Source organism: Mustela erminea, chromosome 3 (assembly GCF_009829155.1).
Source record: "Mustela erminea isolate mMusErm1 chromosome 3, mMusErm1.Pri, whole genome shotgun sequence".
Classification (NCBI taxonomy): Eukaryota; Metazoa; Chordata; class Mammalia; order Carnivora; family Mustelidae; genus Mustela; species Mustela erminea.
The window spans coordinates 122,650,789-122,665,537 of record NC_045616.1 but is presented as its reverse complement, the minus strand read 5'-3'; the positions used below and the strand labels follow the sequence as shown (position 1 = coordinate 122,665,537).

At 55.5% G+C, this 14,749-nt stretch overlaps 1 protein-coding gene across 3 annotated transcripts in view; it reads right to left on the bottom strand.

Moving 5' to 3' along the window:
• CAMK2A (calcium/calmodulin dependent protein kinase II alpha) overlaps positions 1-13,704 on the bottom strand; it is a 58,860-nt gene extending 45,156 nt beyond the window's left edge. For 2 of the 3 annotated variants that reach the window (XM_032337330.1, XM_032337332.1), the window contains exon 1: positions 13,464-13,704. In XM_032337330.1, coding sequence (XP_032193221.1) covers positions 13,464-13,525 — 62 coding nt within the window. In that variant the 5' untranslated portion in view covers positions 13,526-13,704. The remainder of the gene's footprint in view (positions 1-13,463) is intronic. The other variant, XM_032337331.1, reaches the window with a different exon arrangement.
• Between the last annotated feature and the right edge of the window lie 1,045 nt (positions 13,705-14,749).

Sequence of the window (14,749 nt, the reverse complement as noted above, 5' to 3'; positions counted from 1 at the left end):
AAATTGTTCAATATTTTGATAAAAGCCTGCAGTCTAGATATTTATGTGAAATTTCCCAATTTTTAAATACTGGCCCCTTATTCTAAAAAAAAAAAAAAATGTAAACATAGTATCTGGAAAAACAAACCTAGTGTAAGGAGGGTCAGGTGGTGCATCTAGGAACGACCTCATCCCCCCTACCATGAAGGTCATCTAGTGCAATTCTGTCGTGTTACAGAGGAGGCCCCTAAACAGCCAGACCCTGATGGTTGTCACCGCCATTAGTTCCCTAACCACAGACTAATGGCAAGAAGCAGGTCTATAGGCAGGTTTCCTCAATTTTAATGTGTATATGAGTCACCAAGGTGTCTTATTAAAATGCAGGTGCTGATTCCTGACATCAGCAGTGGGCTGAAGACTCTGAGCCCTAGCGTAGCTCGGTCAAGATGGCTCATATAGTTAGCTGTAGGGCCAGGTCTAGAACTTGGGTATTTGCATACACGCTGCCCCCCCACCCCCACCTCCCCCGCCCCCCTCCGCCCAAGGGAGCCTGCCACTCCCAGCTTCCTGATCTGGCCACCCTTCATCACATCCTCCAGACTTTGATGCCCTATCCTCCACACAAGGGCATGTCCAAGCCTAGGAAGCCTGCCGTCTCGGCACATACCCTGGGCATAGCGTCTCTGGTTTCATGTCTGAGCCTCATGAATGGAGTGAGTGGAAAACTGGAGAGGGATAAGGAAGAAAGAGCCAGCAGATGAGCATGAGACCAGGAAATGTGACCTTGTAAGAAAGCACTGGAAAGCACCAGACTATGTATGCACTTATACTAGAATTCCTCAGCAAGTGGTTCGTCTCATGTAACAGTGGACCCTCCCTGTGGGGGGGGGGGTGCACCCTTGCTGTCCTTCCCCCCAATCCCCTGCTCCTCCCACCCCAGGACAGCAGCAAGACCTGAGTTTCCTTCTCTGGGAAGCCTCCAAGTTAAGGACACCCTCATCTATGTTCCCAGAGCGCTCCGCCCCTCCCCATCTAGCCCAAGTTCACAGTTGCTCTGTTGTTTGTCCTGTTTGTCCCTCCCACCTGATGGTAAATTCCTGAGAGACAGGACTGTAACTTTCTTTCCCACGTCCCCGTGCCCTAGTATCCAGTGTCTTCTACACACGGGGCCTCCATAAATGTTACTTTGCAGAAATAAGAAGTGGATTGAATTCACAGTGAGAGAGACTGACCGAGGCAGGGGAATGGACATTATGTCAGGGTGTTAGGAACAGGAACAGGCATCGGAAGAAGGTAGGGCACGACTGGTCTCTCAAAGGTGCCCACCCTACCCAGACAGGGGGGATGGACCCAAAGACCTTCAGGTCCCTGCCCAGCTGGAGATCACAATCCCCAAAGGCCCCAGGTGAGAATGTTAAAAGTGGCCTCATCCGGGAAAGGTTGAAGAGCTCCAGGGAGAGCAGGGGCACAGGCAGAGAACTCCTGAGTGCAGGGGCTGGGTCCTGTCTAGCTGGTGTTTGGTCCAGAGCTTTCAAATAATGTGGGCTGGAGGGATGGAGGGGAGGAGTAGGGGGAGGAAGGCAAGGAAGGCAGGATGGATAGAATTTCTCCACTAAAGAAACAAATTCTAAGTGAAAAGTACAAAACGAAATGAAAAATTCTGTTCCAAGCAAAGACCTTAGACCCATGCTTATCAAACTGGCTGCTTTGGAATCCCCTGGGGATATTTTAAAAACACATATACCAAGGCCCTATCCAGGCTTAACCAAACCAGAGCTTCTAGGTGGGGGCACAAGGGATCTGTATTTTCATTTAACATGCAGTCCAGGGGACTGTCTCCTGCTTGCCCTCTGGGGGTGTCCTGCTAGAGGCTCTGACGCCGGCACTGATGGGGACTGTCACATACAACTCTCTGCAGGGGAGCTTGGCAGCCCCATGAACCTAGGCTCTGCCCTAGGAGCTGAGGACCTAAGAGCTGCATCTGTAAGACAAGAGAAGGTACATTTGCTAAACTTCCTTCTCAGAACATAGTGCCAAGCTTTTGTGTAAATCCCAGCTTCTAACTAGGGGTCCTTTTTTTTTTTTTTTTAAGATTTTATTTATTTTCTTGAGAGAGAGCAAGAGAGAGAGAGCACAGAGGAAGAGGGAGAAGCAGACTCTGCTAAGTAGGGAGCCTGGCGTGGGATTTGATCCCAGGACCCCAAGATCATGACCTGAGCTGAAGGCAGCTGCTCAACCAACGGAGCCACCCAGGCGCCCCTAACTGGGCGTCCTAACTAGGTTCTAGTTAGGGGAACTGACTAGGGGAGGGCAACCACAGGGCCCGTGTACCCACAGAAGGACATCCTGTGCCTCTGAGAATAGGTATGTGCATTTTTTTCTGGGGCAAGGATGCATAGCTTTTAGCAGCTGTTCAGAGGGAGGAGCTTATCAAAACCAGTTCAGAGCTACTGATGCAGAGGGTACCAGCCTCTCACACACCCAGACGGTATCTTCCTTTTAAATGCACGTGCACCAGTAAGCTCCTTCTAGACCATAGCAGAACTGTGGAGTTGACATTAGGATCCCCATTTAACAGATGGGGAAACTGAGGCCTCGAGTGAACAGGCATATTCCTAGTGCATCTGTGAAGAGGATCCAGGTCACCTGCACTTACTCTTCTGACTCCACCAAAGGCAGGAAATTGTGACCCTCTAGAGCAGGGGCTCTGGGCTCACAAAGCTGTGAGCCCAGACTTATCCTCAACAGGATATTGAACTAGGCACTTCACCCCGACCTATGCAGCCTCGGGTCTCCATCCACCCTGCTCACCACGGTGCTGGGGGGCCAAGAAACAAGGGGCAGAGGAGAATCTGCACCAGAAATGAGACTAACCTCCTCTCTGGTATCTTTTGCTTTAAAAAGGCCTATTTCTGCATTCCCGTCCTGCATGAGCAAGTGGCCACAGCCCAGCAGCCTTGGCAAACAACAAAAAAGCCAGCCCAGTCCTCCCACGGCCCTGAGGCCCTGAGGCCCTGAGCGGAGCAGGTGGGCAGCAGGGGGCGGGGCAGGAGCTTGGAAACGGCGCAGGGCAGGGAGGGGAGGAGGCCAAGGTGGGGAGCTCAGGGTGGAAGGCTGAGACCGGGCGTCCTGAGAGGAAGGGACGAGGCCTGCGTGTGAGAACCCAGTGTGAGCGTCCACAGGTGGTCCCAGGAGGGTCTGTGAAGGTGTTCCTGGGTGACAAGGGGTCCAGGGGGCCTGTCTGCCCACAGCTGTGGGCGGCCAGCCTGGGCAATGCCCTGTGTGTGAGATTCCGTGGGGCTCTGGGTGTGACAAAGCGCACGTGTCTCACCCTGGGTATGAAATATACATCCACATCAGCAAGCACAGAACGTGGGCCGGGAAGCATGTGTGTGTGAGACAGACAGACACAGGAGGGACAGAATCTCAGCTCTCAGCCCCGCTGGGAGGTCCTGGACAGGGGCCTGCCCCAACACGGGCCTCACTTTCTTTCAACTGCCACATGGGGGTTTGGGTGGGAATGAGCCCTTTCCATCTGTAATATTCTCTACCAGAATATCCTGTGACGGTGAAAATATTCCGTGTTGTCCAATGTGACAGCCGCTAGCTTCATATGGTTATAGAGAACTTGAAAGCTGGCTAGTAGGAATGAAGAACTGAATTGTTAATTTTATTTCATTTGAGCAGATGTATGTGGCTAGTGACTACCATGTTGAAGAGGGAAGTTCTATGGGGATAAGAACAGGGATTCCTGAGCCGGGCCAACCAGAGTTCAAATCACAGGGTAGCCACTTACCTGCAAGCTACTTAACCTCCGAAAGTCTGTTTCCTCCCCTGCAAAATGTACATGAGAACAGTACTGGTCCCGTGCAGTTGTTCCAAGGATTCAGTGAGATACAATAAGGTATGTGATGCGTTTAGCACAGCCCCTGGAGTCTAGTAAATGCCCGAGAAACGCCTTTTATAGGCATCATTATCTACGAAGTGATGAGAACAGCTGGCATCATCAGAAACAAAATGGACCTTGTTTGCCAAGCTCGGGGAAGAGGAAATCCAGGAGAGGAGGTTGCGGAGGCCGCGGTGAGGAGGGAAAGGGGCTGCAACCCAGGGTAGAGCACCCTGCCCCATGGGTGTGGACACAAGCAGGCAGGGAGGCCCCGCCCTGCTCTCCAAAAGACAGATGGAGAGGGCGCTCTGAGAGTGGGTCCAGCAAGGCTAAGAACATAGGGAATGTGCTAATGGGCCGTGAAAAGCAAGATTCACACTGGGAAATTGCTTTCTGGCTGCCTGGCAGGCTCAGTGTCCTGGGAGTTGCTGGCTGTCAGCCCACAGGGGGCTCACCACTCTTGCTGGCCTAAAACAGCCCAAAGTGCTGACGTGGAAGCCAGGTGAGCCTGGGAGCAATCGACAGGGAGTTGAAAGAGCTGGATCCTCACCCAGCGTGGCTACCAGCTTGTTTACCCTCTGGGCCTCAGTTTCCCCATTTGCAAGATAGGGATGAGGACCCTCAGCCACACTTCTTTGTGAGAAGTCTCTCCTACACAGGGATGGGAAGAGGTTCCTACTACCCAAGACTGCTTCCTGCCAATTTCCTCTAAAGTAAATGTCCCCACCTTTACTCTGAGCTGCCCAGAGCCCAGCGCAGGCCCCTGGGTCTCAGCAGGCAGAAGACTGTTTATGGGGGCCTTTTGGAGATAACTCCCCTCCACACTGGACCCTTGAATTGTCAGGGGTCCTGATAATTATTGGGTCTTCTCTTCACTGGCTGCTTCCTCAAACACACGCATGTCTCCCTTATTCTGGAAAAATCATCATCCTGCTCCCCCAAAGTTTTTAAATTAAAAACCACGAACCTTTCTCTCGACCCAACAGCTTGGGCCACTTCCTTCCTCCTTCTTTGCTGCCAAACTTCCAGAACAAGTGTCCGACATCCGCTGCCTCCTCTTTCCACCTCCCACACTTCATGAACCCACCACAATCTGGTGCCCACCCCCGGGCTCCCTGGAAGGAAGCTGTGCCAGGCCCGCCCACCCAATGCCCCCCCAAGCCCCTGCAGCCCCAATGGACCTGATCCACTTTGCCTGCCCCACACCAGGCAACATCTGGCCTCACTGACCTCAGGCTTGGAGGCCCAGCTTCCCTTTCATTTCTAGGTGGCTGCACTCTCTCTGGCACCCTGCCTCTTCTCTCCCAAGATCACTACCCTCTGTTCTCTCTCCTCTGCCCTCTTGTCACTTCCTTCCATCTCCTCCAGCTGGGCTTTAGCTGGGAATCCCTGGGGAGGCCCTGGGTGGTCATGAACACCCTTATATTGTCAATAAAATGGTTCTGTGTCTGTGCATTATTCTGTTCATCAACTTCACAAAGCTTTCTGTGATCCCACCACCCCTGCAAATGGCACAAGCCACTGACTGCCATACAAAATTGAAACCTGCGTCTCTACAACCCCTCCTCTTTCCAGAATTCCAGTCCAGAGTTTCTAGCCACTCATCATCTTGTCTGGATGCTACGTGACAGGCAGCTCATAACCAAAATCTGGTCTCCCGAGGAAAGTCTCCCCACTCTCAGTTAAGACACCTAAGCATTCTCCCTCTCTGAGATGAGCTGGGGTGATTCCAGAAAGTTCCCAGGTAAATGCAGGCAGACCTGTTATCTATGAGAGGATTAGTATCCTGAACCCCTTGGTGGTCAGTAGGTCACAGCCCAGGTTAGCTGATCTGATCACTCAGCAGAGAGCAAGGCCTAGGGGTGTGGAAGCCAGAGCAGATGGAGGCAAAATGTTGGGGGAAGGGACAGAGCTGGGGTTGGCCACCAGAGCAGCTCCACCAAGGGGCCAGGATGTGGGCCACATGTGGCTGCAGGAGGAGCTGCCGTGCCCAGTGATATCTTCCCATTAAGGTCCACCCTTTCCCCATTTCACAGATGAGGAAACTGAGGCCAAGACCTTGAACCCAGGACTCCCAACTCATTGTCCATTGCTCTCTCCAATACCCCATCCTCTCAGATCAGAGGGGCCCCTCACCTGGAGTCTGTGGGCTTTAGGGCAGAGGGATCTGCGGGAAATAATACACACATTCTGTTGGTTGTCATGAGTGTGCATTTTTCTAGGAAAAGTGCCTGTGGGTCAGATGAGATTCTCTGAGGAGTCCTAGATTTCCTGAAAAGTTAAAAAGCTGGGGTTAGGTTTGCTGAGAAACAGAAGGGATACTCTGTTCCAAAACACCTACCATTGAGAGCTTTAAGCAAATCCCTTCACCTTTCTGGGCCTCAGTTTGCCTATTTGTGAAATCAGCTGTGGGTCAATTTTAAACCCACTCTCCCTTAGTTATTTCTTTTCAAGCGGTGATGCCCTTTTAAAATAACAAACAAAACACAGCTATTCAGGTCCCCAAATGGCAAATAGATCAGAGGAGAGAGGGCCTGTGGGGGCTGGAGACCCCATTTGTTTGGTTTTTCTCTCTCTCCTCCCCAGTTCACCATAGCAGCTCTGCCCAGAACTCCACAAAAGACAGCATTTTACAGCCAGAAAATTCTAGGACCTTATTACTGAAGCCACACGTCTCCCTCCTCCCATCCCAGGCTGCAGCCACCCACGGCCAGGCTCCAGAAGATGCGGCAGGGACTCGGTGTCTTTGAGCTGTCCCCTACCCCACAGACCTACCCCATGCCAACCCAGCAGAAGTCTCGTGGGGGACACAGAAGGCCTGGGAACCGGAAGATTCTGTTTGCTGAGGGGAACATTGAACCAACAGAAGTCCCAACATATTTCTTGTTTTGGCTGTGCATGGGTTTTCTTGAATGGGTTACAAAAAGGGAACTTGAAAAATATTCTCAGACCTTGGAGATAGGACCAGAGCAGACAGAGCAGGGGGCGATGCAGAAGGTCTGCTTTCTCCCCAGGCTACATCCACCTGCACACCCTGAAGGCTTCCAGAGGTTCAGAGAGAGAGGCTCCAAGGGCTAAGGGGGCCAAGCGCCAGACTGGAAAGAGGTTGGAGTGCCCTACTTTTGTATGTCTTTGGCTTGTGTGACTTTGCGCAGGACCCTGGCCCTCTCTGGGCCTGAGTTCTCGATCCGAAGGACAAAGGAGCACTCCCCATTCCGAGTGAGCCTGAGGATATTCTGGCCCCTAAACCATCTCCCACTGCATGCTTGTGCCATCTCACCAGCGAAGGCAGGAGGAAGATGGAGGCAAGGGGTGGGGAGGGCTGTGAGTGTGTGCCTGTCTGGGGCCACAGTGTTCCCTGCCTCCTGAGGCCGTGTCCATCTGGGGGCCTGGAGTTGGGGCGTGGCGGTGGGAGACGAGCGGGTCTCATAATTCAGAAGTCCTGCCTATGCTGAGCTGAGCTCCACCTCTGTGTTCCTCTCCACTTTGGCTCTGCACAGGAGAGGACACCAGCTGAGAGGGGAGGGGAGGGGAGACGGGGAAGGAGAGGAGAGGAGAGGACTTGCTCCCTCAAGCCCTCTCAGAGGGGTCCTTTCTTCCTGCTCAAGTCCTCCGGCTCCTCAGCTTTCCCTCCCTTGGCTTGGCTTCCAGAACTGCCCCACCCTGCCAGGCTCCCTCTTTAAGATCATCTAGGAAAGGCTTTTACAATTTGCTCTGGGCCCTAAGCACCCAAAAGTCGGGGGCAGACTGAGCAGGCCTAAGAAGAGCAGAATCCCCAACCTCCCTGGGGCTAAGTAACACACCTCAGAGCCTTTGCCTGTGCTGTTCCCACTTTGAAGCACACTCTTCCATCTTCTTCCTTCTGACTAACTCTGATTCAACCTCCAGCTCCCCAATGTCACCTCCTCGGGGGAGCTTTCCCTGATACCTTCCCCATCCCAACTAGCTGTGGTCTGTGCATCTCATAGCTCTGTGTTTGTGCTCGTAGTCCTTACCTAGTTGCATTTAAGTAATAACTTCTGGGGGCGCCTGGGTGACCTAGTCGGTTAAGCATCCGACCCTTCCTCTCAGCTCATGCCCACTTTCCACTAGGCTGTGAGCCTCAAGGGGCAGGGACCGCATAAGCCTTGCCTATGGGACATCCTGGGCTCGGCTCAGGGCTGTGCTCAGTAAACACTTGTTGCGTGGATCCAAGAGGCACAGACATGTTCCTCCTTTTATGTGATCCCCAAGGCCCTCTACTTTCTCCAGCACAGACATCTTGGGGGCAGTAAGACCCTGGAAGGCCTGGGCTAGGCCTCAGCTGGTGGGGACCTACTCTGGGGTTTGCGCTGGCCTGGCCTGGGGCAGGGAAGGGGCAGGCTTCCTACTGTGCCCCAGAGAAGCTCCAAAGAGAAAGCAATACAGGCAGCCTGCGTGCAGAAGAAGGTGAACTCTGGCACGGGGAGAGGCGTACAAATGGGGGAGGGCAGGGTTGGGGAGCAGGTCCTGTGCTGGTCCCACCCTGAGGGACACTCAGAAGCCCAGTCAGCATCATCTTGCTCTCCCTGCATTGGGAGGGACACTCGTGCCGGACTCTCTGTCGGAACCCGCGCATGCGCAACAGGGAGGCAGGCTTTGGGCTCCGAGGCTCGCCCTCCCCACACAGGGAAGGCCGGGGTCCCAGACTGCAGGGGTGCTGGCAGCGGTGTCACTGTGTGCTTGTGTGGGGAGGCGGGCGGGCAGAAGGGAGGCTCGGTGGAGTGTCAGTGTGTCTCGGGCTGTGTGGGGGCGGCTGTGTGGGGGCGGAGGGCTGCGGCACGCACCAGAACATGTGCGTGCGTGCCTGCCTCTCGGGTGGCTTGGAGGGGGAGGAAGGAAAGTCTGTCCCCTTCCCTGGTCCTGCACCCTCCACCTTGAGGACCTCCCTGCCCCTCACCCCTAACCCAGCATCCCATCCTTGGTCTTCGGTCCCTGCACAGGATCTGGTCCCCTACTTTGACTTTAGCATAGCCTCTTCCTATGGCCTGGGGCTATTTCTCTCTGGGTGTTGGTTCCACCATCTAGGCTATAAATAGACAGCGTATGGGTCCTCCCAGTTTGATGTTCTGGGAGTCGGAAATTTCCCAAGTGTGCCTTCCACAGAGGGAAGCTAAAGAGGGTAGCACCTCTACTGGGGCATTTCAGCATCTGCAGAGTTATTCTGATCCCCATTTCACAGATGGTAAAGATGGGGTTCACAAAGGACAGGGGATCCACACCGGGTGGTCCAGTAACTCCCAGGCAGAGTCATGACTGGAAAATAAGCCTCAGCTCAGAATTCTCTTGCCCAGAAGCGGCGGCCCCTCTGCCCTAACAGTGTTCCTTGGACGCAACAGCAAGAGGGGTCCCTCTCATGAACTGCCCCCCCAAATGCCGGACGCTTGCACACTGGGCCTCCCCCTCCTCAAGCTTCAGCTGTTCCTCTGTCTGACGGTGCAGAAGCCCTCTGCCTCCCTCAGAGCTAATGGATGGAGAGCTGCCTCACTGGCCCCAGAGCTCTGTGAATGTGAGAGGCTATTAGAAGCAAAATGAAAGCACACCCCCATCTTTGGGGGTTCTCTCTCCCCAGCATTACCCTACAGAGCCTCCTGATAGCTCAGCCAGGGAAGGAGGGGTTGCTTGGTGGATGTTAGAGCTTGTCTCCCGTGAGGCAACCACAGCATCCGGGTTCCTGGTACCTCAGTGTGGGAAGCGGCCTCTGGGCCCCAGGTCCCCCCGCCCAGACCCAGTTCCTGACACACACCATGCGGGGAAAAGGGGCAGAAAGCTCCAGAACCAGCTCTTGCCCATCCCTCTGCCCACCTGGCTTGCCCCTCCCCCAGCCCAACACTGCCCTCCAGTCGATTTCATATCCCAGTTTCTAGAGGAAGAGCGGGCTGCCCTCTATCTGGTCTCCCTCCCTCGCTCTCCTTCTCTCAAGTAAAACCTCCTTCTGGACCACTCAGTGATTACACAGGCTGCAAGGCAATTCTCTGCCTCCCTCACCTCTCCTGGAAGTGGGATCCAAAGCCCAGAGAACGTCAAAGGCTGGAGGAGGCATCCTCCTTCTCTGCCTCCTAGAGCCAGATCCCTTCCTCCCACATCCTGGGTTCTGCCTGGAGCTCTGGCTCGGCTGCCCAGACCCGCTCTGACCACGAAGCTGCCATTACCACAGCTGGCTTCCCAACAAGCTCCGGTGCTCCTATGGGCTTTTATTTCTTGTATCTTCTGGGAGGAAGAAGGGTGGGGGTCAGGGAGGGGGTCAGGGAGGAGTGAGTGAACCAGTCTCTGGATTCCACCTTAACCTTCTAGGGGACCTGGAATCAAGATCCTACTTATGTGCACCCTATGCAGAGTGGGACCTTTGTCCAGGAGCACCGAGAGGCCTCAGAAGCCACTGCCGAGGGCCCTCGGGACTCAGGATCACTCCCCACCCAGCTGGCTGCCCACCAGGTGGGAAAGCAGCAGCTGTTCTTACATCCATACCCAGCCCTGCCTTGGACTCCTAGAAGGCCTGCAGTCACAAGCCAGGGCTCACTGAGTGGGATGCCAGGAAGCCCTAGAGACACGTGCCCTCCTCTCCAGCCAGGCAGCTCCTCTCCAGCCAGGCAGCTCAGGGCCCTGCAGAAGGACCTCCAGTGCCTCCCCTGCTCCCTTGCAGGACTGTGCCAGCTGCCTTGGCAAGTCGCCCTGCCAGTGATCTGGAGTGGGCTCCTGGAATGGGGACTCAGCTTCTGGGGGCTGACCACAGGGTCCAGGCCGGCGGGGATTGTGGGTCTACAGTGGAAGGCTGGGCCCTACAGACATCTTCTTGGCTTCTCCCAGCAGAAGGGGAGCTGGGTCAGGCCCTTCCCCCAAGCTGGGCCAAGTCCAGACAAAAGGTAAACCTGTGGCAGTCCCCAGCCTTGGGCTTCAGCCTGCCTCGCCTTGGACAACAGTGATCCTGACAGTGGTCCCTGCTGAAGGCCCACTGTGTGCCAGGCTTGTCATTAGGTCTTCACGCATGCCATCTTACTGCATCCTCACAGCAAATGCTTTTATCTCCAGACTACAGGGGGAAAGGAGTGCGTCATGTGGCCAGTGTCACAGAGCTATGGGTGATGAGCTCCAGGGCCTGGGTCATGGTCTGGGCACTGCCCCTACCTGCCCCACTGGGTGCCTGGCGTGCAGACCACGAGTCCCAGCTGCTCCCTAAGGTACCCTGGCTTTTTTAACCCCTGCATCAGAGGCGGGAAGCCTCACTCCCCCCCGGTACAAGCATCCTTCAGCCCAGGCCCATCCCCAGTCTTCCTAAGGTCCTGCAAGCTCCTGACATTGTCCGCAACATTTTGTAGATCTGTGCGTTTCTCCGGAGAATGTAGACTTGGGCTTTCATCAGATTCCTGGAGGAATAAGCGACCTAAAAAAGGTTAGGAGCCCTTATGGTTCCGAAAGGAAGAGGTCTGAAATCGATCCATCACGGACTAGCCGTACCTGCCACCCTCGCTTTGCCTGCCATGGCTATACCAGGACTCCCTGTCCTCTGGAATTCTGCCCCTGCCCCGGTCCTGGCAGGCAGTGGGGTCGAGAAGACTCGCGAAGGCTCTCTGTACCAAGTCGCCCCCTCTCCCCTCCACCAAGCATCCGGTCTTCATGATATCCATCTCCTCTTGGGGCAAAACATCACTTTATTTTCACTTGAAGGGCCTGAGTCACATCTCAACTCCATTTCCCTGCACTCTGTGACGCAGCCCTCCCAACACCGAGCCTTGGTCATCCCCTGAAAGGCAGCTCCCAGCTAATGGGGGAACCCTGGCGTTCCGGGAGGGGGGAGCACGGGAACCCTGCCAGGCAGGGGCTCTGCGCCCTACAGCAGACAATATCAGACCTCCAGAGAATCTCGTGCCTACAGCCCGCCCCTGCCCCCAGCACAGAAACACACTCAGAAGCACAGTGAGTCTGCAGGCAAGAATGACTACACGCCTGCACATGGGTGTGTACCTGTACAAGGGACCTGGTATGTACCTGGGAGTGCCAGGATAGCCTGGTATGTGAGTGTGAGAGTGTGTGTGTGTGTGTGTGTGCAGGCAGCCTACTTGTACACAGCCACAGGCCCACCTCCCACACATATGCAGACACCAGCATGAGCTCACACATGCCTTCAACACCCACACTCCCACCCGAGCCTTTGGCCCAGGCCTCACACACACGCATATAAACCTTCCCATGTGTATGCCCCCCCCCTCCCCACACAAATGTGCATGTCCGGACCTCAAAGGGATACCACTCTGCCCAAGTCCCATATACACATCCTTACACAGACACATATTTGCACAGACCCAGGCCTCAAACACGTCTCCAGCTGACGTGCACACAGCTCTGACCTGCCACACGTGTGCACACACAGTGACGCACGTTCACGCCCGCACCCCCGTGCGAACCGGTCCACGGTACCCCATGGGCCCCTTGCACGCTGTCACAGTTGCAGGCCCTCCACATGTGGTTCATGCCAGCACCTCCTGCCGGTGCACCCGTGTGAACATTTGCATACACTCTTGGAGCACATAAGTGTACCCCAGAGTCAGTCCTTACACAGCACACATCAAAAGACACACTGGTATGTGCCCTTCTGGACTGCACACTGGCGCAGATTTGCTCCCGGCGCCCCTTTCCCCGGCGCTCCTGCTGCCCTGGCCAAGACCACCCCGGGCAGGGGAGCTGCTTTGCCCAAGGGGCGAAGTCTGCCTCCAAGCTGTACCCTTCCCCTGAGCCATCCCTGGGGCCTCCCTGGACCGATCTGGGAGAGTCCAGGATGCTTTCCTGACACTCCACGACCCCAAGAGGCTCTCCTCTCCCCCATCCTCACACCCTTCTCTCCACACCAGTCATCAGGGGGCATAAAATGAGCTCTGGGGTCGGACAACACTGCCAAGGAACCGGAGCTGGTATACCACTAGCCCCTGAAATGGCAGTGCTCCCCTCAACTTGCCCGAGTGCCCCTCCCTGCCTCTCCACACCCCGGGAGCCCCACAGGCCCTTAGTTATTCACCCCTGCTATACTGATGCCCTCCCTCTAAGAGGAGCTGGGAGGAGGGAGGGAAGGAGGGAGAGAGGGGATGTGTTTTCACAGAGAAGTTGGCCACTCTGCACAGTTGCTGGTGGTGCCTGAAGTCAGGAGGGTCTACGTGGGAGATGGCGAACTCTCTCCCATCAGAGGTGTCCAAGTTGAGGCCAGATGAACACCTCCAGAGAAAGTCAGCAGGGGGTTCTGGCCCCGGATTTAGCTGCCTGGGAAGATCCTTTTTTAACCCTGAGTGTCTAGAAATCTGTTTGTGCCCAGTAGTGTGCACTCGGGTGCGTGTGTCTGTGTGTGTATGTTTGTGTGCGTGCGTGCATACTGGCGTGCACCACTAGCCCTTCACCCCTACACACACACTCAGCTGGTTGGCCTTGGCACCTCTTTGCACCCGTGAACATGCCTACCCCCAGCTCTGGGCAAGTGTCCCCTCAAACATGCAGACTTCCTCCCTGTGCGTGCACAGGAAGCATGCAGGTGCACACTCCCGGCCCGTGACGCTGACCCCCTGCACCCTCCAGAACTCTCTGAGGTGCAACTCACTTTCCCAGTTCCTCGAAGAGCTGGTACTCTTCCGTGAAGCGGGTGCAGGTGATGGTGGCCATCCTGGCGCTGGGCGGGCAGGCGAGGCTTGGGGCTGGAGGACCAGGACTGGGGCTCTGCTGCTCTGCTCCTGGAACTAAGGGCCACTCGCCTGCCTGTGCTGCCGAGTGAGAGCCGAGAACCAGCTTGACTGACGAGCCCCGGGCTTCTGAGCAGGGCACTGTGGCTGCTCACAGCCTCGCGAGCCTTCGTCAGCATCCAGGTCCCCATGGCAACCACCTCCGAAACGCCCTGTTCCCGTTGCCCGGGTAACTGCCTCCCCAACACCTGCCTGCCTTCCACTGCAAAACCTGCTCCCGGACGCCCTGGCCCTAACCACACACAATGCTGCAGGCCTGTGTGGGCCCAGGGGCGGGTGGACCCGGCACCCCCACGGTGGTGGACTGACCAAGGAGCCTGGGGAGGGGGAGAAGAGCAAACTTAATCCACAAGTGATCATCTCTCTCCCCACCTCCCCCACCTCCAACTGTGGGTCCCTTGTAGCAGACAGGATGGGATTAAGTGGGGCAAAAAGGCAGTTGCCATGGTAACGTCCAGTGGGTGCCACATTCTGGGATGGTCCCCAGGAAAGACAGGATGCAGTTACCCTGGCAACTTCATCTCCTCTGGAGAGACAGGTATTGCCCCGTTGCCCTGGCAACAGCCGGGTTCCAAGGTTTACAGGAAGCGATGGCTAATTCATCGGGATCTCTCTCCCAGTGGATCACTGTAGTCTGTAACTGTCTCTCTGCTCCCCTCTGTATTTTGTTTTTTGCCTCTGTCTCTGTCTTCCTTATTGTGTTCTCGTTCTCTGCCACCTTGTCCATCCCACTGGTGCTCTAGCTTGAGGGACAAGTGCAGAGGAGACATTGGGATTCTGGAGGGAACGGCCCTGCCGGCCCGCTCACCCCCACCCCTCTCCTCCATTCCATGCCCCCAGAGGGACCATGGAGATCTGGTCTCCTGGGGCTCATGTCCCAGTTTCTGCTTGTGCTTCAAGTCAAGGTGAAAGAGGCGGAGGCGGCAGTGGGGAGGGAAACATGGCCTGGCATGGAGGGGAGTGGCCATGGGCCTGCCCTGAAATCCTCATTCTCTCTTTCTCATTCCCCTTTTTCCCTGCCAAGTTCAACTCTTCAGGGCAGCAGCCAGATCCATGGCCCCAAGATCTCACTCAAGCCTGGGGGTGGGGCAGGTGTGGTTTGGAAGAAAAATGGTTGGAGTTTAAGGATCTGAGTTCAACTCCAGTT